This window comes from Eretmochelys imbricata, chromosome 1 (genome assembly GCF_965152235.1).
Source record: "Eretmochelys imbricata isolate rEreImb1 chromosome 1, rEreImb1.hap1, whole genome shotgun sequence".
Lineage (NCBI taxonomy): Eukaryota > Metazoa > Chordata > Testudines > Cheloniidae > Eretmochelys > Eretmochelys imbricata.
In genome coordinates, this window is record NC_135572.1 from 361745172 (window position 1) to 361766994 (window position 21823).

Consider the following 21823-nt stretch of genomic DNA (forward strand, 5'->3'; position numbering starts at 1 on the left):
CTGTGTGTTCTCACTGTGCCCTGCAACAGAGCCGGACTATTCTTTTAATCCCTCTCCCATTCTGCCCCACAATCCCCACTCCCACCTGCATTGTTTCTTGCACTTTTATCCAACTCCCACCTGCAAAAACCTTAGATCCCACAAATTCGGCAAGAGAGAGATATTCCCAAATAAAAAAAGGTTACAAACACACGCACACACACACACACACAATTCAGACACAATTTTTACTACCAAAAGAATAAAACAAATCTTGCTTAAACCATGTAAAAATACTTTAACTCCTATTATAATAGACATCAAATCTCTTTCTATCCCTCGGTTAAATTTAATTATTGAAACCTTTATTTTTTTTAAAAAAAGAAAAACTTCCTTTCCATTGCTGAAATTCTATTTATGACAAACTGACGAGAGATTTAGTGTTTTCCAGCAAATTACCTCAGTTTGGTTTTTTTGCCCACCCAATCCTGCCTGCAACAAAGTACATTTTACCCACTCCTGCGATTATGGCAGCGGGTCCTGTGGTACCTGTGGGATTACTGACCCGCTGCAGGGCTCTAACCTGTACCACCGCGGCCACCTACCTTGTCGGCTCGGTCCCTCTGGACTCCATATTTCCCCCCAAAGCCTTTAGCTGCATCTGTCTGAGAGGAATGCTTCTCAACATCAGCTATGTACTCGTGGCCCAGTGCACTCTAGGAAATCAAAAAGAATAGTGGCAGGCACCACCACTGTTCCTATCCAACAGAGAGGACAGACACACTGACAGAGTAAGTCACCACTTAATTCTGGTCTAGCAGTCAGGACAGACACACGGGCAGAGGCACAAACAGAACATACTGCACTGCCATTTAGTCCCACTGACTAACACTTGAGCCCAGGCCCTGCTCTGAGAGACACTTGGCTGAGCTCTAGGGCAGCATCCCCGGAGCCATTCCCACACAGTAGTCATGACCTGATTACATTCGATATGGGCAAAAAGAGGACTGTCCCACCCAGCAGTACATATACTTGGTGCTTCAAAAGGGCTAATTTCCCAACGGTGAGGAAACTGGTTGGAGGTACAGAAAAAGAGCTACACAAATTATTCAAGCGCTGGAGAGAATGTGGTACAGTCAGAACCTTAAAGGTGGGGGGGGGGATTTGATAGCTTCTTTCAACTACCTGAAAGGGGGTTCCAAAGAGGATGGCTCTAGACTGTTCTCAGTGGTAGCAGAGGACAGAACGAGGAGTAATGGTCTCAAGTTGCAGTGGGGGAGGTTTAGGTTGGATGTTAGGAAAAACTTTTTCACTAGGAGGGTGGTGAAACACTGGAATGCGTTACCTAGGGAGGTCGTGGAATCTCCTTCCTTAGAAGTTTTTAAGGTCAGGCTTGACAAAGCCTGGCTGGGATGATTTAATTGGGGATCGGTCCTGCTTTGAGCAGGGGGTTGGACTAGATGACCTCCTGAGGTCCCTTCCAACCCTGATATTCTATGATTCTATGATTAAAGAGCCCAATCTTTCTGGCTTATCCAAAAGATCAAGACTTGATAACAGTGTATAAGTACCTTCACAGGGAGAAAACCCCAGGCGCTAAAGGGATTTTTAACCTAGCAGAAAAATGAAGAAGAACAAGAACAAGTGACTGGAAGCTGAAGCCAGACAAGTGCAAACGAGAAATAAAGCATAAATTAATAGCGAGCGAGATTAACCACTGGAATAAACTACCAAGGGTTTCTCCATCTCTTGATGTTTTAAAATCAAAACCAGACACCTATCTTGAAGAGATGCTTTAGCCAAACACAACTTATGGGGCTCAATAGAGAGGTAATGGTAAAATTTAACGACCTGTGATATACAGGTCAGACTAGATGATCTAATGGTCATTTCTGTCCTTAAACTCTCTGGATCTATGAATGAACTCTCTCTATGCCGGTGTGCTGTGAGCCCACCTGCATCAGCGTGTTCAATTCTGGGACCCTGAAGGGTATGTAACTAGGAGGAATTGGACAGATTTAAGAAATGGGATGTTTATGATAATTAAATCAGGAAATATTCCGTCAGGCAGATGGATTTGGCTGGGAATCATCCCATCAGGAGAAAGGTTGGGGGCCCCATCACGTGGGACATTTAAAGTTAGACGGACAAAGCTCTACTAACAGTTCATTAGGAATAATCCTGCTCTGGTCCATGGGGAGGGAGATGGGTGGGACTGCACAGACCTATTCCACTTCTAACGTCTGTAAATCTCTGCTCCTGCTCTTTCCCTGCCGGCGAACAGTCACTCAGACAGACCCATCCCCCCACTGCTGGGACAGGGAACTCTCTGCAGAGCAAAGACAAGCCACAGCAGCTTTTACCTTATCCATTCGGTCCTGCTCTGTTCCAAATTTGCCCCCGTAGCCATAAGAGGACTTGGGCCCAGCCTCCAGCTCCTTCTTCTTGATGACTTCATGTTCCTCAGACACCTTGCTCCTTAGCTGGTGGATGCTGGGAAGAAATAGAGGGTCAGGGCAAATCACTACAAAACCCTCAGACTTGGTCCAACCCAACAGTTGTTACTCTCCATTACAGACTGGAACATGCTGCAGTGCAGCCTGTATCATGATCAGTGGAACCTGAGTCAGAGGGCCCATTTTCCCTGGAGGGATTGTTATTAACAGGACACCAGTGGAACAGGGAATGTGAGAAGTTAGACTGGAAGCAACTCAGCCACAGGGTTTAATAAATCCAATTGTTCAACATAATCTACATCCAGCCTCACTCTTTGCAAATGAAACACAGACCAGGCCTATGGCATTGCCTCTTCAGACCCATCAGCGCACTTCACAGCCAGGGGCCACATCATGTGCCCAAGGCTCGGGCGCTCCCCAGTGAGGCAGATCTGAACTCTGCAGCCTCAGCGCAGCAACCTCATGTAATGAAGCTCTGGAGATTTGGATGTGAAAATGAACAGTCCATTCAGCATGATGCTCCCTTCCTCTTGTGTACTATTACATTATTTACACTTTCCCTACATATTCCATTTTCTTCATGTGGCAGATTTTTGCACTGACAATGTAGGGCAGCGCTGAAGAAGTAATTGGGGAAGCTGGTGGTTGGTGCAGCTAGGGTGACCGGACAGCAAGTGTGAAAAATTAGGATGGGGCTGGGAGGTAATAGAAGCCTATATAAGAAAAAGATCCCAAAATTGGGACTGTCCCTATAAAATCAGGATATCTGGTCACCCTAGGTGCAGCCAGTTATGAGGGAAGTGGGGATTGGAACCAGGAAGGAGCAGGAGACATTCTGGGAAGTGAGGTAAGCACATTCACTGATCACTCTGTTGCCATGGTCAGCAGCAGGGAAGTAGTTTCAGAGTTAACACCCCATTGGTAGGACGGGTTTCAGAGTAACAGCTGTCTTAGTCTCTATTCGCAAAAAGAAAAGGAGTACTTGTGGCAGCTTAGAGACTAACCAATTTATTTGAGCATAAGCTTTCGTGAGCTACAGCTCACTTCATTGGATGCATACTGTGGAAAGTGTAGAAGATCTTTTTATACACACAAAGCATGAAAAAATACCTCCCCGCACCCCACTCTCCTGCTGGTAATAGCTTATCTAAAGTGATCACTCTCCTTACAATGTGTATGATAATCAAGTTGGGCCATTTCCAGCACAAATCCAGGTTTTCTCACCCCCCCCACCACAAACCCACACAGAGTAACAGCCGTGTTAGAAACTGTTGAATTGGAATTCATTTGCAAATTGGATACAATTATCTTAGGGTTGAATAGAGACTGGGAGTGGATAAGTCATTATGCAAGGTAACCTATTTCCCCTTGTTTTTTCCTACCCCCCCCCCAGACATTCTTGTTAAACCCTGGATTTGTGCTAGTGTTAGTCTGTATTCGCAAAAAGAACAGGAGGACTTGTGGCACCTTAGAGACTAACCAATTTATTTGAGCATGAGCTTTCGTGAGCTACAGCTCACTTCATCGGATGCATATGATTCCCAAACTAGTGGGCCAACCTGCTGGAATGATTAAAGCACAGGTTTTATCTTTGTGATAGCAAGTAATGATTGGAGAAGGTAATCTAACTAGACAAGCCATTTACAACACACACTTTGCTTCTCTACAAAAGAAAAAGGACACTAAACTACCTAAACTACTACATGCCACAAGGGGCCACAGCAATGGTTCCCTCAACCCACCCAGCAATATTGTTAACCTATCCAACTATACTCTCAGCCCAGCAGAAGCAGCTGTCCTATCTCGGGGCCTCTCCTTCTGTCCCTCCACCCCCACAAACATGATACAGTTCTGTGGTGGCCTAGAATCCTATTTTCGACATCTCCAACTCAAGGAATATTTCCAACACACCTCTGAACAACATACTAATCCACAGAGACCTCCCTACCAACACTACAAAAAGAAGGATTCTAGGTGGACTCCTCCTGAAGGTCGAGACAGCAGACTGGACTTCTACATAGAGTGCTTCCGCCGACGTGCACGGGCTGAAATTGTGGAAAAGCAGCATCACTTGCCCCATAACCTCAGCCGTGCAGAACACAATGCCATCCACAGCCTCAGAAACAACTCTGACATCATAATCAAAAAGGCTGACAAAGGGGGTGCTGTCGTCATCATGAATAGGTCGGAATATGAACAAGAGGCTGCTCGGCAGCTCTCCAACACCACTTTCTACAAGCCATTACCCTCTGATCCCGCTGAGAGTTACCAAAAGAAACTATAGCATTTGCTCAAGAAACTCCCTGAAAAAGCACAAGATCAAATCTGCACCGACACACCCCTGGAACCCCGACCTGGGATATTCTATCTACTACCCAAGATCCATAAACCTGGAAATCCTGGGCGCCCCATCATCTCAGGGATTGGCACCCTGACAGCAGGATTGTCTGGCTATGTAGACTCCCTCCTCAGGCCCTACGCTACCAGCACTCCCAGCTACCTTCGAGACACCACTGACTTCCTGAGGAAACTCCAATCCATCGGTGATCTTCCTGAAAATACCATCCTGGCTTTTGACACGGTCTCCCACAGTATTCTTGTCAGCAAGTTAAGGAAGTATGGGCTGGATGAATGCACTATAAGGTGGGTAGAAAGCTGGCTAGATTGTCGGGCTCAACAGATAGTGATCAATGGCTCCATGTCTAGTTGGCAGCCGGTGTCAAGTGGAGTGCCCCAGGGGTCGGTCCTGGGGCCGGTTTTGTTCAATATCTTCATAAATGATGTGGAGGATGGTGTAGATTGCACTCTCAGCAAATTTGCGGATGATACTAAACTGGGAGGAGTGGTAGATACGCTGGAGGGGAAGGATAGGATACAGAAGGACCTAGACAAATTGGAGGATTGGGCCAAAAGAAATCTGATGAGGTTCAATAAGGATAAATGCAGGGTCCTGCACTTAGGACGGAAGAATCCAATGCACTGCTACAGACTAGGGGCCGAATGGCTAGGCAGCAGTTCTGCGGAAAAGGACCTGGGGGTGACAGTGGATGAGAAGCTGGATATGAGTCAGCAGTGTGCCCTTGTTGTCAAGAAGGCCAATGGCATTTTGGGATGTATAAGTAGGGGCATAGCGAGCAGATCGAGGGACGTGATCGTTCCCCTCTATTCGACATTGGTGAGGCCTCATCTGGAGTACTGTGTCCAGTTTTGGGCCCCACACTACAAGAAGGATGTGGATAAATTGGAGAGAGTCCAGCGAAGGGCAACAAAAATGATTAGGGGTCTAGAACACATGACTTATGAGGAGAGGCTGAGGGAGCTGGGATTGTTTAGTCTGCAGAAGAGAAGAATGAGGGGGGATTTGATAGCTGCTTTCAACTACCTGAAAGGGGGTTCCAAAGAGGATGGCTCTAGACTGTTCTCAATGGTAGCAGATGACAGAACGAGGAGTAATGGTCTCAAGTTGCAGTGGGGGAGGTTTAGATTGGATATTAGGAAAAACTTTTTCACTAAGAGGGTGGTGAAACACTGGAATGCGTTACCTAGGGAGGTGGTAGAATCTCCTTCCTTAGAGGTTTTTAAGGTCAGGCTTGACAAAGCCCTGGCTGGGATGATTTAACTGGGAATTGGTCCTGCTTCGAGCAGGGGGTTGGACTAGATGACCTTCTGGGGTCCCTTCCAACCCTGATATTCTATGATTCTATGATTCTATGGATGTAGAAGCCCTCTACACCAACATTCCACACAAAGATGGACTACAAGCCGTCAGGAACAGTATTCCCGATAATGTCACGGCTAACCTGGTGGCTGAACTTTGTGACTTTGTCCTTACCCATAACTATTTTACATTTGGGGACAATGTATACCTTCAGATCAGCGGCACTGCTATGGGTACCCGCATGGCCCCACAGTATGCCAACATTTTTATGGCTAACTTAGAACAACGCTTCCTCAGCTCTCGTCCCCAATGCCCCTACTCTACTTGCGCTATATTGATGACATCTTCATCATCTGGACCCATGGAAAAGAAGCCCTTGAGGAATTCCACCAGGATTTCAACAATTTCCATCCTACCATCAACCTCAGCCTGGTCCAGTCCACACAAGAGATCCACTTCCTGGACACTACAGTGCTAATAAACGATGGTCACATAAACACCACCCTAAACCGGAAACCTACTGACCGCTATTCCTACCTACATTCCTCCAGCTTTCACCCTGACCACACCACACGATCCATCGTCTACAGCCAAGCTCTGTGATACAACCGCATTTGCTCCAACCCCTCAGACAGAGACAAACACCTACAACATCTCTATTAAGCATTCTTACAACTACAATACCCACCTGTGGAAGTGAAGAAACAGATTGATAGAGCCAGAAGAGTTCCCAGAAGTCACCTACTACAGGACAGGCCCAACAAAGAAAATAACAGAACGCCACTAGCTGTCACCTTCAGCCCCAAACTAAAACCCCTCGCATTATTAAGGATCTACAACCTATCCTGAAGGATGACCCAACACTCTCACAAATCTTGGGAGACAGGCCAGTCCTTGCCTACAGACAGCCCCCCAACCTGAAGCAAATACTCACCAGCAACCACACACCACACAACAGAACCACTAACCCAGGAACCTATCCTTGCAACAAAGCCCGTTGCCAACTGTGCCCACATATCTATTCAGGGGACACCATCACAGGGCCTAATAACATCAGCCACACTATCAGAGGCTCGTTCACCTGCACATCCACCAATGTGATATATGCCATCATGTGCCAGCAATGCCCCTCTTCCATGTACATTGGTCAAGCTGGACAGTCTCTACGTAAAAGAATAAATGGACACAAATCAGATGTCAAGAATTATAACATTCATAAACCAGTCGGAGAACACTTCAATCTCTCTGGTCAGGCGATTACAGACATGAAAGTTGCGATATTACAACAAAAAAACTTCAAATCCAGACTCCAGCGAGAAACTGTTGAATTGGAATTCATTTGCAAATTGGATACAATTAACTTAGGCTTGAATAGAGACTGGGAGTGGCTAAGTCATTATGCAAGGTAACCTATTTCCCCTTGTTTTTTCCTACCCCCCCCCCCCCCGGACGTTCTTGTTAAACCCTAGATTTGTGCTGGAAATGGCCCACCTTGATTATCATACACATTGTAAGGAGAGTGATCACTTTAGATAAGCTATTACCAGCAGGAGAGTGGGGTTGGGGGAGGTATTTTTTCATGCTTTGTGTGTATAAAAAGATGTTCTACACTTTCCACAGTATGCATCCGATGAAGTGAGCTGTAGCTCACGAAAGCTCATGCTCAAATAAATTGGTTAGTCTCTAAGGTGCCACAAGTCCTCCTTTTCTTATTGGTAGGACGGGGGCAGTTCTTGTAATGGAATGCTAAACTGTATTATACTGTTCAGCCACTAGGTGGCACTATGCATAAAACACCTTATTTAAATGAACCTCAACCATACCTGGCAGAGCATTAAAGGATCCTATGCTGAACAGAGCTAGGGTGTATAAGCTCTGTAACCAGTCCATATCTAGCACAGGGACATGACATGGTATCAGGAGTAAACTACAAACAAAAATAGAAGTACCAAAGCAACAAAGAATCCACATGCCCCTCTTCAATGACATGGAGAACTTCAGCTTTGACAAACCTTCAGAATGGACAGACTAGAAACAAGATTTTGCAAGATTTCGCTTTGCTGCTAAGCTTCACAAGGAAACTGGGGATACACAAGTTATCTTCTTTAATTTATGCTCTGGGGAAACAAACAGAACATATCTTTAAATCCTTTGACTTTACTGAAGACAGTCACAAGGATGACTATTAAAGGGTTCTGGCTATGTTTGAAGCATACTTTATACCTCAGAGAAATGTGTTTTTATGAAAGAGCAAGTTTTCACCAGAGAATTCAAGAACCAGGGGAAAATGTAGAATGTTTTACAAGAGTTCTGCATACATTGGCTGAAAACTACAGTTTTGGGGAATGCAAAATATGAAAATATCAAGAACAGATTGGTTATGGGGATAACAGATAAAACCTTTCACAGCAGCTACAGCTTAAGAGAGTTTTAATCCTAGCCATAGCTATACATAGAGCAAAGGTTAAAAGTCATTATCATAAAACCTCTGTGGCAAGGAGAGAGAATTCCTAGCCTAAGAGGGACAAATTCCAGCCTACATGCACAAGGTGTGGAAAAAATCATATCCCAAGAGCTGATCCATATCCAGCCAGAGGCACGTGGTGTAATAAATGCAGGAAATACCCTGCACTAAGGAAGTCAGGGAGTTGCCTCAAACTACAGACAATCAAGCACTATTCTTTCTTGGATACGTCACTTCTGAGGACACAGAGCCTGTCTGGAGAGTAAAACTGAATATTCATGGCAAGACTATTGACTTAGGAGCTGATGTCACAGTCATCTGAGAAGGGACTTACAGTCACTTTCAGCCTCTCCCAGAGCTGAAGTCACCTGACACAGCTCTGACTAGCCCTGGAGATATTCTGAACTTGGGCCAGTTCACAACAGAAACAACTTTCAAAGACAACAGCTTTGCATTCAGGGTGTATGTGATTAAAGGACCACTGACCATCAGCCTTCCCAGCTGCAGCGTGGCAGCCATGATGGGCCTAGTGAGAAATGTGGAAGAAATTGATGGAATATTGGGTCATATTGGACTTTGAAAGGAGATCCAATACAAATCACTTTAAGAAACACTGCTGAACCATATAGTGTACATACACCTCATAGGATTCCTACCCCTTAAAGTGGAAACTGAATTAAACAGAATGAAGTGGATTGGCATAATCAAGAAAATCTCTGAGCCAATAGCATGGTGTGCCCCAATGGTACCATTTATAAAGCAAAATGGAAAAATACAGGTATGTTTGGATCTTAAAAGCCTCAATGAAGGAGCTGTGAGAGAACAATATATCCTCTCAGCACTGGATGACTTCCTTCCCAAAATGAAAGGAGCTACAGTATTCTGCAAGCTGGATGCCTCGAGATTCCAGCAGATTCCTTTATCCAAAGAAATAAACTACATTTATCAGACCCTTTGAGAGATTTTGCTTTCGAAGATTACCAGTGCACCTTTAATTTTCCAAAGACCGATGGCAGAACTGTTAATGAAAACAAATTGAAGTTGTAGTTTCATGGATGATATTCTGATATATAGATCTTCAATGGAAGAACACAACAAAACACTCACCCTAAGCCTAATTGGTCAGTCTGGACTGAAGCAAAACAAGGAAAAATGTGTTTCCTGCCTACCTCAAATTGAGTTTTCAGGATAGACAATAAACAAAGATGGGATCTGTCCTAGCCTTGAGAAAGTAAAAGCCATTCATGAATTGAATACATCAACTAACATACCAGAACTGAGAGACATACTGGGGATGGCATATGACCTTGGTTGATACTTTCAGGACCTTTCTACAGTGACAAAACCATTGAATTGTTTTGAATGCAAAACTGGGATTGTTTAGTCTGCGGAAGAGAAGAATGAGGGGGGATTTGATAGCTGCTTTCAACTACCTGAAAGGGTGTTCCAAAGAGGATGGATCTAGACTGTTCTCAGTGGTAGCTGATGACAGAACAAGGAGTAATGGTCTCAAGTTGCAGTGGGGGAGGTTTAGGTTGGATATTAGGAAAAACTTTTTCACTAGGAGGGTGGTGAAACACTGGAATGCATTACCTAGGAGGTGGTGGAATCTCCTTCCTTAGAAGTTTTTAAGGTCAGGCTTGACAAAGCCCTGCCTGGGATGATTTAGTTGGGGATTGGTCCTGCTTTGAGCAGGGGGTTGGACTTGATGACCTCCTAAGGTCCCGTCCAACCCTGATATTCTATGATTCTATGAATGTATTATTAAAATCCAACACCTCTTGGCTATGAGGGGTAAATCAAGAAATTGCCTTCAAATGATCTCCACAGCTCCAGTTCTCAAGTACTATGATGTGAACAAACCCACAATGGTCAGTGAGGATACAAGTAACTACGACCTATGTATTGTTGCAACAACAGGGCTTGGAGTGGAAGCCAGATGCATTTTGCTCTTGCACACTCACAGAAGCAGAAAAATTATATGTACAGATTGGCAAGGTGTGCCTGCCAAGTGTTTGGGCATGTTACATCTTTAACAGATATCTGTGTGGACTAGATTCATTTACGCTGATAGCAGACCACAAACCACTTGTAACTCTCAGCAATGGAAAAGACCTGGATCAAGCACAGCTGAGATGCCAGAGTCTATTACTAAGGTTAATGCGATTTAATCCAATTACTAAATATGTTCCTGGGAAGAATCTGGGACTAGCAGACATTCCATCATGGAGCCCAGCACCACACACAGCTACCCATGAGCTCAAAGATGACGTAAAGGCGTATGTGGATGCTGTGGACACATACAGACCAGTGTCAGGAAAGAGACTACTCCAGCTCCAAAAAGCAACTACAACAGACACACAACTTCAGGAAGTTCTAAGTTACATTGGGGTGGCTGGCCCAAGTACCTAAACCACGCTAACGAAGTGACAAGAGACTACTTTGCAGTGCGTATTACATGAGTCAAATGCACTCATTGTTAAAGGCAATTACAAACGAAATGAGAAGAGAAATCCTAAACTTCGTCCATGAAGGGAATCATTGATTAACTAAATGCCATGAATGGGCCAACCAGTCAGTGTGGTGGCCAGGCATCAGCAAGGACGTAAAGTATCTGCATGTGAACCTTGCAGAACTAATAGACCAATACAACACAAAGAACCTTTAATAACAACACCCCTACCAGATAGACCTTGGAAGAACTAGCTGCAGATTTATGAATATTCAGAGGACATCATGACCTTGTCATCATGGACTATTTTCCCAGGTGTATAGAAATAACATATTTGACAGACATACCATAGCATAGTTTTATTGAGAAACTGGTGCACTTTTGCTCACTTTGGCATTCCAGAACAGCTAGTGACAGACAATGGACCACAATTCACTGAAACAGAATTTACGTTATTCTAAACAAAATATGATTTTGATCATATTACTAGCAGCCCACGTTACCTCCAAGTAAACGGAAAGACAGAGAGCTGCACAGACAGCAAAGAAATCATACAGTAGGAAGATCCATTCTTTGCCCTTCTGAGTTACAAACCAACACCAATAGCAGCTACTTGATGTAGTCCAGCACAACTCCTAATGGGAGGACAATTCAGACCAAGTTTTGAAAAGAACCTATTTCCAAAATGGCCAGACATGAAGAAAGTGACCAAACTGGATAAAAGCCTAAAAAAAAAACCTTATGAACACTTTTACAGCAGACGTCACTCAGTTAGAGAGCTGCCAGGCCTAGAAACTGGTGACTGTGTTCAAGTCAAATTGGATGGAAAAAATGGATGGACAATTTCAGATATCGTTGTTTAAAAACAACAAAAAAAGAATTCCACACCCAGATCATATGTGACCAAGACTGACTGTCAACTCAGTTTGTTCTTCAGCAACAGCAATCAATAGAGAAAACTCTACAAATAACAGGTGCAGAAGACAATGACTCAAGGATTCCAAACCAACCAGTCAATTGTTGATACTAATGGAAGACCAAGCTGTTATGCCTTCAGGTAGAGTAATTAGAAAAACAGTGTGATTCAGACACACTTAACTTATTGTTCTGTACTGAACTTCAAAGACCGTGTAATAATGTAAATGGTAGGAATGTAGAACTTAAAGAGGGAGATGTAATGGAATGCTAAATTGTATTTTACTGTTTGGCCACTAGGTGGCACTTTGTATAAAATACCTTACATAAATGAACCTCACCCATAGCCTGCAGAGCATTAAAAGATCTTATGACTGCCTAGGAAGAATAACGAGGAGTCCTTGTGGCAGCTTAGAGACTAACAAATTTATTTGGGCATAAGCTTTCGTGGGTTAGAACCCACTTCATCAGATGCATGGAGTGAAAATACAGGAGCAGCTATAAATACATGAAAGGATGGGGGTTGCTTTACCAAGCGTGAAGTCAGTCTAATGAGATAAATCAATTAACAGCAGGATTTATCTCGTTAGACTGACCTCACACCTGGTAAAGCAACCCCCATCCTTTCATGTATTTATAGCTGCTCCTGTATTTTCACTCCATGCATCTGATGAAGTGGGTTCTAACCCACGAAAGCTTATGCCCAAATAAATTTGTTAGTCTCTAAGCTGCCACAAGGACTCCTCATTATTTTTGCTGATACAGACTAACACGGCTACCACTCTGAAACCTGCCTAGAAAGGAGTACTGTGGAAAGGGATCTGGGGGTCATAGTGGACCACAAGCTAAATATGAGTCAACAATGTAACTCTTGCCAAAAAAGCAAACATCATTCTGGGATGTATTAGCAGGAGTGTTGTAAGCAAGACATGAGAAGTAATTCTTCCGCTCTACTCCACTCTAATTAGGCCTCAACTGGAGTATTGTGTCCAGTTCTGGGCACCACATTTCAGGAAGGTTGTGGACAAATTGGAGAAAGTCCAGAGAAGAGCAACAAAAATGATTAAAGGTCTAGAAAACATGACCTATGAGGGAAGATTGAAAAAATTGGGTTTGTTTAGTCTGGAAAAGACTGAGAGGGGATATGATAACAGTTTTCAAGTACATAAAAGGTTGTTACAAGGAGGAGGGAGAAAAATTGTTCTCCTTAACTTCTGAAGATAGGACAAGAAGCAATGGGCTTAAATTGCAGCAAGGGAGGTTTAGGTTGGACATTTGGAAAAACTTCCTAACGGTCAGGGTGGTTACGCACTGGAATAAATTGCCTAGGGAGGTTGTGGAATCTTCATCGGTGGAGATTTTTAAGTGCAGGTTAGACAAACACCTGTCAGGGATGGTCTATCATAGAATCATAGAATATCAGGGTTGGAAGGGACCCCTGAAGGTCATCTAGTCCAACCCCCTGCTCGAAGCAGGACCAATTCCCAGTTAAATCATCCCAGCCAGGGCTTTGTCAAGCCTGACCTTAAAAACCTCTAAGGAAGGAGATTCTACCACCTCCCTAGGTAACGCATTCCAGTGTTTCACCACCCTCTTAGTGAAAAAGTTTTTCCTAATATCCAATCTAAACCTCCCCCACTGCAACTTGAGACCATTACTCCTCGTTCTGTCATCTGCTACCATTGAGAACAGTCTAGAGCCATCCTCTTTGGAACCCCCTTTCAGGTAGTTGAAAGCAGCGATCAAATCCCCCCTCATTCTTCTCTTCTGCAGGCTAAACAATCCCAGCTCCCTCAGCCTCTCCTCATAAGTCATGTGTTCTAGACCCCTAATCATTTTTGTTGCCCTTCGCTGGACTCTCTCCAATTTATCCACATCCTTCTTGTAGTGTGGGGCCCAAAACTGGACACAGTACTCCAGATGAGGCCTCACCAATGTCGAATAGAGGGGAACGATCACGTCCCTCGATCTGCTCACTATGCCCCTACTTATACAACCCAAAATGCCATTGGCCTTCTTGGCAACAAGGGCACACTGCTGACTCATATCCAGCTTCTCGTCCACTGTCACCCCTAGGTCCTTTTCCGCAGAACTGCTGCCTAGCCATTCGGTCCCTAGTCTGTAGCGGTGCATTGGATTCTTCCATCCTAAGTGCAGGACCCTGCACTTATCCTTATTGAACCTCATCAGATTTCTTTTGGCCCAATCCTCCAATTTGTCTAGGTCCTTCTGTATCCTATCCCTCCCCTCCAGCGTATCTACCACTCCTCCCAGTTTAGTATCATCCACAAATTTGCTGAGAGTGCAATCCACACCATCCTCCAGATCATTTATGAAGATATTGAACAAAACCGGCCCCAGGACCGACCCTTGGGGCACTCCACTTGATACCGGCTGCCAACTAGACATGGAGCCATTGATCACTACCCGTTGAGCCCGACAATCTAGCCAGCTTTCTACCCACCTTATAGTGCATTCATCCAGCCCATACTTCCTTAACTTGCTGACAAGAATACTGTGGGAGACCGTGTCAAAAGCTTTGCTAAAGTCAAGAAACAATACATCCACTGCTTTCCCTTCATCCACAGAACCAGTAATCTCATCATAGAAGGCGATTAGATTAATCAGGCATAACCTTCCCTTGGTGAATCCATGCTGGCTGTTCCTGATCACTTTCCTCTCAAGCAAGTGCATCAGGATTGATTCTTTGAGGACCTGCTCCATGATTTTAGATCAGGGGTGGCCAACCTGTGGCTCCGGAGCCACACACAGCTCTTCAGAAGTTAATATGCGGCTCCTTGTATAGGCACTGACGCTGGGGATGCAGCTACAGGTGCCAACTTTCCAATGTGCCAGGGGTGCTCACTGCTCAACCCCTGGCTCTGCCCCCACTCCATCTCTTCCCACCCCCTCCCCTGAGCCTGCCGTGCCCTCACTCCTCCCCCTCCCCCCAGAGCCTCCTGCACGCCACAAAACAGCTGATTGGGACGTACAGAAAGGGAGGGGGAGGCACCGATCGGCAGGGCTGCTGGTGTTTGTGAGCCACTGGGAGCAGGGCTGGGGGGGAGCTGATGGGGGCTGCTGACGTATTACTGTGGCTCTTTGGCAATGTACATTGGTAAATTCTGGCTCATTCTCAGGCTCAGGTTGGCCACCCCCAGTCTCGATAATTACTCCTGCCAGGAGTGCAGGGGATTGGACTAGATGACCTCTCGAGGTCCCTTCCAGTTCTATGATGAACCCATCTGGGTGTACAAGCAAGCTCTGTTGCCAATCCATATCTCATACAGGAACGTGACAGTTCTCACCTTCCAGAGCTACTGTTTCAGGCTGTCTGCAGACTTTGCTCTTGAAGTGCTGTCTTCACCACTAAAACAGCACAGAAAATGTGACACTGCCAATGCATCTCCTGCAGGCCCCTGTGCAGGACCACGGGCCTGTTTTGGGCGGGAAATGGCAGCTGGCACGTAACTGGCTGGCATGCCATGTCCATGCCTAGCCACAGCCTCACAGGCCACAGGATTAGGGCCTCTACCAACTGGGGAATCGGAGTCCAGCCCAGGATTGCAGAAGGGTGGATGCTGAGTAGGTGTTCCCTGGGCCATGAGAGAGTGCACTTCAGGAGCTGCTGGATTTGGGACAAAGCTATGGTGCCATGGCACAAATCCCAGCTCCTTAAGCATGGAGCGAGAGGTCACAGCATGAGCCACGCCCAAAGGAAACACCCAGAATCCTTCAAGGCAAGGCCCAAGCGGAGTAGGCGACAGGAATGGGTGCAAAAGCACATGCCCCCAGTCCCCTCCCCCCAGTTTCACTGCTGGTGATTTGCAGAAGCCCTTATTTGGCTGATTTCAGGTCAGTGAATGCAGTCACCACTTCCTCTTCCTGTAAGTAGACATCACCATGGCAACAGCCTACTTACCCCTCACTGTTCCTCAGAAACCAAAAATCCCATCAGAGCTGCGGGCACTGGTGTCTGTTAGCTCAGTCTGAGGGAAATGGTTCAGCCTTAGTAGTGACCCCCAGGCCAGGATCAGTCCCCTTTTGTATGCCAGAATCCCTCTCTCACACACAAACCATGCGCCCCACACACACACACACACACACACAATCCCCAGCCAGGAGTGTACCCCGTGTGCACCACTCCCAAGGCCAGAATCATTCCCACCCATGCTGCGACCCCCAAGACACACCACCTAGATTGTCGGGCTCAACGGATAGTGATCAATGGCTCCATGTCTAGTTGGCAGCCGGTATCAAGTGGAGTGCCCCAGGGGCTGGTTTTGTTCAAGATCTTCATAAATGATCTGGAGGATGGTGTGGATTGCACCCTCAGCAAGTTTGCAGATGACACTAAACTGGGAGGAGAGGTAGATACGCTGGAGGGTAGGGATAGGATATAGAGGGACCTAGACAAATTAGAGGATTGGGCCAAAAGAAATCTGATAAGGTTCCACAAGGACAAGTGCAGAGTCCTGCACTTAGGATGGAAGAATCCCATGCACCGCTACAGACTAGGGACCGAATGGCTTGGCAGCAGTTCTGCAGAAAAGGACCTAGGGATTACAGTGGACGAGAAGCTGGATATGAGTCAACAATGGCATTTTGGGATGTATAAGTAGGGGTATTGCCAGCAGATCGAGGGACGTGATCGTTCCCCTCTATTCCACATTGGTGAGGCCTCATCTGGAGTACTGTGTCCAGTTTTGGGCCCCACACTACACGAAGGATGTGGAAAAATTGGAAAACATCCAGCAGAGTGCAACAAAAATGATTAGGGGACTGGAACACATGACTTATGAGGAGAGGCTGAGGGAACTGGGATTGTTTAGTCTACGGAAGAGAAGAATGAGGGGGGATTTGATAGCTGCTTTCGACTACCTGAAAGGGAGTTCCAAAGAGGATGGATCTAGACTGTTCTCAGTGGTAGCGGACAACAGAACAAGGAGTAATGGTCTCAAGTTGCAATGGGGGAGGTTTAAATTGGATATTAGGAAAAAAATTTTCACTAGGAGGGTGGTGAAATACTGGAATGCATTACCTAGGGAGGTGGTGGAATCTCCTTCCTTAGATATTTTTAAGGTCAGGCTTGAAAGCCCTGGCTGGGATGATTTAGTTGGGGATTGGTCCTGCTTTGAGCAGGGGGTTGGACTAGATGACCTCCTGAGGTCCCTTCCAACCCTGATATTCTATTCTATGACACCTCCTCCACCCCTAAAGGGTTCCCCCTGCTCTAGGTTTCAAGGGCTCCCACCCCTGCCCTTAGGGGCACATTCCATCTGGCTCAGACTCTCAAGTGGGTGGAGATGGAAGAGGGCTGAGAGTGGATGAAATGCGAGGTCTGTGGGGACCTAACTGGCTCGTTGGCAGCGAGTGCTGAGGCATATGTGACCTTCCCCTGGTCTCCCATAGCCCTGTACAAGGAACCCTTGGGAGACTGCGTGTGGGGCAGGGGACTGAGCTCTGGCTTGTGGGATCAGGACATAAATGCAGAAGCCCCTGTTCTACTTTTCAGCCATTTAACCTGCCACATCTCTGTTCACTCTGGGTAGATGCCAAAGGCCAACGATGGGAGCAGCTGCAGTTCCAGGGACTGCAGAGTCACACCTGCCTTGTCCCCAGGAACTCTGCAAATCTGAAGTCCTAAAGCTGCTTTTATTCATAAGGCCCAGGTGTCCTGGTGGTTTCCCCTTCCCCCTCCCAGACAGAGCACTGCAGCTGGGCTACCTCCTAGGAGTGGGAGTGATGGCACAAACTCCATCCACACAGGGAGATGTCACTCACAAGTAATGGTGCTGATCTCCTGGGCTCTCTTGGTCTCATAATGGCTGAGGAGGCCCTGCTTGTCATGCCCAGTCCCATAGGCCGGAGGACCCTTCCCAGCTACATCACTAGCCCGTACCAGAGGTAATGAAACAACTAGAGGAGGTCTGGTGCCGGGGAGGATCTATCGCCATTCCCTTACACCAAGCTCTAGTGAAATACCACCACTCTGTGTGACCTTCTCTCCCCTGCACCTCTTGCTCGCTTAGAGCCCCCCCAACAGGCTCTCTTCGAATTGGCACCCAAAGCTGCCAGAGTTGATGTCTGTCTGTCCATCCATCACTTCTTTCTACAATGCTGCTTACAAAGTGTGACAGATATTGATTGACATGGGGACCAGAGCATATCTTACATTGAAAGCATGAAAACTTCAAAAAAGACTTTCTATTGAGGTGGGCCAGATGGTTTGAGCCATAGACTATTCATAGCCCTTTGAACCAATATAGGTGATGTATTTTTATGTGTTCCTGGCTCATGGGAGCGGGGTGTTCCTGTGGAATCTGAAATCGCTAGGGGGTGATAAATACAGAATCCAAAGGCTGGGCATGCCGATACCCTCCTCTGGAAGCTTGGCCACCTGGGGCAAGGAGGATGTATGGGTTTTACCAGTTTCCATGACGCTGGGAGGAAAAGATTTCTGGGATGTAGAGGCTGAGCTTAACCAGACTCAGTGCCTTCTTTCTGGGCTAGAAAATGGACAGGACCTTTTGTCCAAGAGGGTCCCAAACCCTTGCTAATGTGTTGGAAGGACTTTGGCCTGCCAGGGCCCAATAGGGTGGCTGGGAGACTTCTGGTATGTTTAGCGTGTGTGTAGATGCCTGTATTGTTTTTTTCTGTATGCTTTTGTCCTTTAATAAATGTGTTTGCTTAGTAAGAGCTGTCTGCTCATTTGCGAAAACACTGTCATTGTCCTTGGACAGAAACCAGAGAGCAGGGGCTGGATGTTTGTCAGACCACAGGACAATGGCAGTAAAGAGCAGGGGGCTGTAGCCTAAAGCCCCAGACATAAAGGAGAGGGATGCAGGTGTCTGACCAGAGAGGAGACAGCTTGAGGCCTGAGATCTGACGGTCATTCCTAGAGCAGACTACAGCAGGTCTCAAAGGTGCAGTAACCCTGACATTATAACACAAAGAATCTGTTTTTCCTGTCTAGGGCCTGTGTACCAGTGACCTCAGCCCTGGCTACTAGCTAGCATCCCAGGTCAGACTTGCCACAGCCTCATCCCCACAGGCCAGCTGACTGTGCTTGCATGCACACAAGCGACTCACTTTGTCACTGTGACCTGCCAATCCATTATATCATTATGACAGTGATGCTGCAGCCACTGCCAACAAGTGCAGCCCATGCCTCCAGCGGAGCCTGCAAAGCAGTGGGCTCCGCAGTATTGCCTTATACGCTCTGGGATTCCAGCTCAGATAACTGGGGTTCCACTTGCAGCTGGAGACGGGGGGGAAAGTGACCTCTGGGCTGACCTAATCTGGCATAAGGACGACAACCGACTACCCACAAGGCATGGCCTCTGTGAGTGAGCCAACTGGATGCCACTAGCAGGGCCAAGGACCCAGTCAGAGACACAGCGGAGAGACTGACCTTCCTAGCTGCCAGAGCTGACCTATGTTTATAACATTGCAAACACCTCCACAAAGCATAACCCTTACTTTCTGACATTCAGCAGGCATGGCCAGCTGCTAATAGACATGAACCAGGGTCTGGGGCCCCGAATGGGTCCATGAGCATGAGGCTGGACCGTAGCCACTAACATGGGCCAAACCTGAGACTGTCCAGAATCAGGGCCTGCAGCGGAGCCAGTCTCTGAGCAACCTAATGAATGCAGCTGCCTGTAGTAGGCTGCCTGTTTGGCTACACCTCCTGATGGGTAGGAAGAGACAGCAGACTAGCTATTCCACCCAGCAGCGGTGTAGTTTGGCCGCTGCTCAATGCATTCAGCCACGATTGCATTAGCTCCTGCACCTGCCTGTTTCCAGCCCTGCTCCTGTCTTGCTTTGCTACAGGTATCCCTGCTCTGACCCTCTGCTCCAGTTCCTGACTTCTGTCTTCAGCTCTGACCCTTGGCTCTGGCATCTGGTTGCTGACTTCTGCTCCAACCACTAGGCATGGCTATTCACATTCTGGTCTCTGACAGGTTGGGCAGCCCTAAAACCACAAACCGTCAGGGAACTAGAGCCTTTACGGCAAGCATGGATCCTAAAAAAGCCTATATCTCTCTGATGAAGATAGTGGGACCCCATAGACCTTGCAGGCCCAACTTGCCACTCTGCAGAATGCAGCCCTATAAACTCAAGCCACATCGCCTTCAGCTCTGACCCCCTGCTCCCATGAGCCCAAGCTCCCCCTGCCTGACAAGTCCAATGGCAATTGTGACTAATTTCATGTGTCCCTAAATCAGTGTTGGCTTCTCTTTCTGCTACACTCACAGTCATATCCCACTAACCACATCTTGGTGGGATTGATTCTGAGCCTGCTTCCTGGGGAGGCCCTGACTTGGGCCTCTCTGCTCCTGGAAAAATCAAACCCACTCCTGGGCCAATTTGAGAAATTCATTTGAGCTATGGCGATGATCTTTGATTACCCGAGTTGCAAGCATACTGCTGAAGCCGCGTGTCTGGTGTTATAGCAGGGATGCCGGCCAGTTGCTAAATATGCAGGGGAGTTCCAACACTTGACAGTTGATGCTGAGTGGAACAAAGCCATCCAGTACTGGGATGTATATGTTGTAATATGCTATTGACCATTTGGGCCTAGCATAAATGCTATGTGCTTGACATGAATATGTGAGTTACATGTTGGCAACTGAATCATAGAATCATAGAATATCAGGGTTGGAAGGGACCTCAGGAGGTCATCTAGTCCAACCCCCTGCTCAAAGCAGGACCAACCCCCAATTAAATCATCCCAGCCAGGGCTTTGTCAAGCCTGACCTTAAAAACTTCTAAGGAAGGAGATTCTACCACCTCCCTAGGTAACGCATTCCAGTGTTTCACCACCCTCATAGTGAAAAAGTTTTTCCTAATATCCAATCTAAACCTCCCCCACTGCAACTTGAGACCATTACTCCTCGTTCTGTCATCTGCTACCACTGAGAACAGTCTAGATCCATCCTCTTTGGAACCCCCTTTCAGGTAGTTGAAAGCAACTATCAAATCCCCCCTCATTCTTCTCTTCCGCAGACTAAACATCCCCAGTTCCCTCAGCCTCTCCTCATAAGTCATGTGTTCCAGTCCCCTAATCATTTTTGTTGCCCTCCGCTGGACTCTTTCCAATTTTTCCACATCCTTCTTGTAGTGTGGGGCCCAAAACTGGACACAGTACTCCAGATGAGGCCTCACCAATGTGGAACAGAGGGGAACGATCACATCACTCGATCTGCTGGCAATGCCCCTACTTATACATCCCAAAATGCCATTGGCCTTCTTGGCAACAAGGGCACACTGTTGACTCATATCCAGCTTCTTGTCCATTGTAACCCCTAGATCCTTTTCTGCAGAACTGCTGCCTAGCCATTCAGTCCCTAGTCTGTAGCGGTGCATGGGATTCTTCCATCCTAAGTGCAGGACTCTGCACTTGTCCTTGTTGAACCTTATCAGATTTCTTTTGGCCCAATCCTCTAATTTGTCTAGGTCCCTCTATATCCTATCCCTACCCTCCAGCGTATCTAGCGTAGAGAGCTCCTCCCCCTTGCCCCTTCCTTTCTCCCCCTCCCCTTACGCTGCCTGACTAGTGGAAGGATGAGTGCCACTCCAAAATAAGAACCTAGAATTAGCTATGGACCACCTGGGAGGGTTTGAAGGTTGGTGTTTGTGCACAGGCATGTGGCTGTGACTCCCCTCCCCAGCCCTGGGAATCTCCCATCTGACACACCTGGCTCTGGAGACTGGACCAAATGGCTCCCTGGACTGAGCTGATCTGGCAGCTCCTAGGTGCTAGCAGACAGCCTGGATAATAGCTAAAAGGGGGAGACTTACTTGATGTGCTCGGCCCGTCCGGAGCCCTCAATGGTTTTGGCTCCCCATCTCTGGTCCCTCTCTGAGATGTCGTTCTGCAAAACAAACCCAAG

General features: G+C 46.7%; 1 protein-coding gene across 1 annotated transcript in view; it reads right to left on the reverse strand.

Moving 5' to 3' along the window:
• HCLS1 (hematopoietic cell-specific Lyn substrate 1) overlaps window positions 1-21811 on the reverse strand; it is a gene marked incomplete at its 5' end in the record, with an annotated part of 42049 nt that extends 20238 nt beyond the window's left edge. The window contains 3 exons of the mRNA XM_077807556.1: window positions 585-695; window positions 2343-2472; window positions 21732-21811. Coding sequence (XP_077663682.1) covers window positions 585-695; window positions 2343-2472; window positions 21732-21811 — 321 coding nt within the window. The remainder of the gene's footprint in view (window positions 1-584; window positions 696-2342; window positions 2473-21731) is intronic.
• Window positions 21812-21823: the final 12 nt, after the last annotated feature.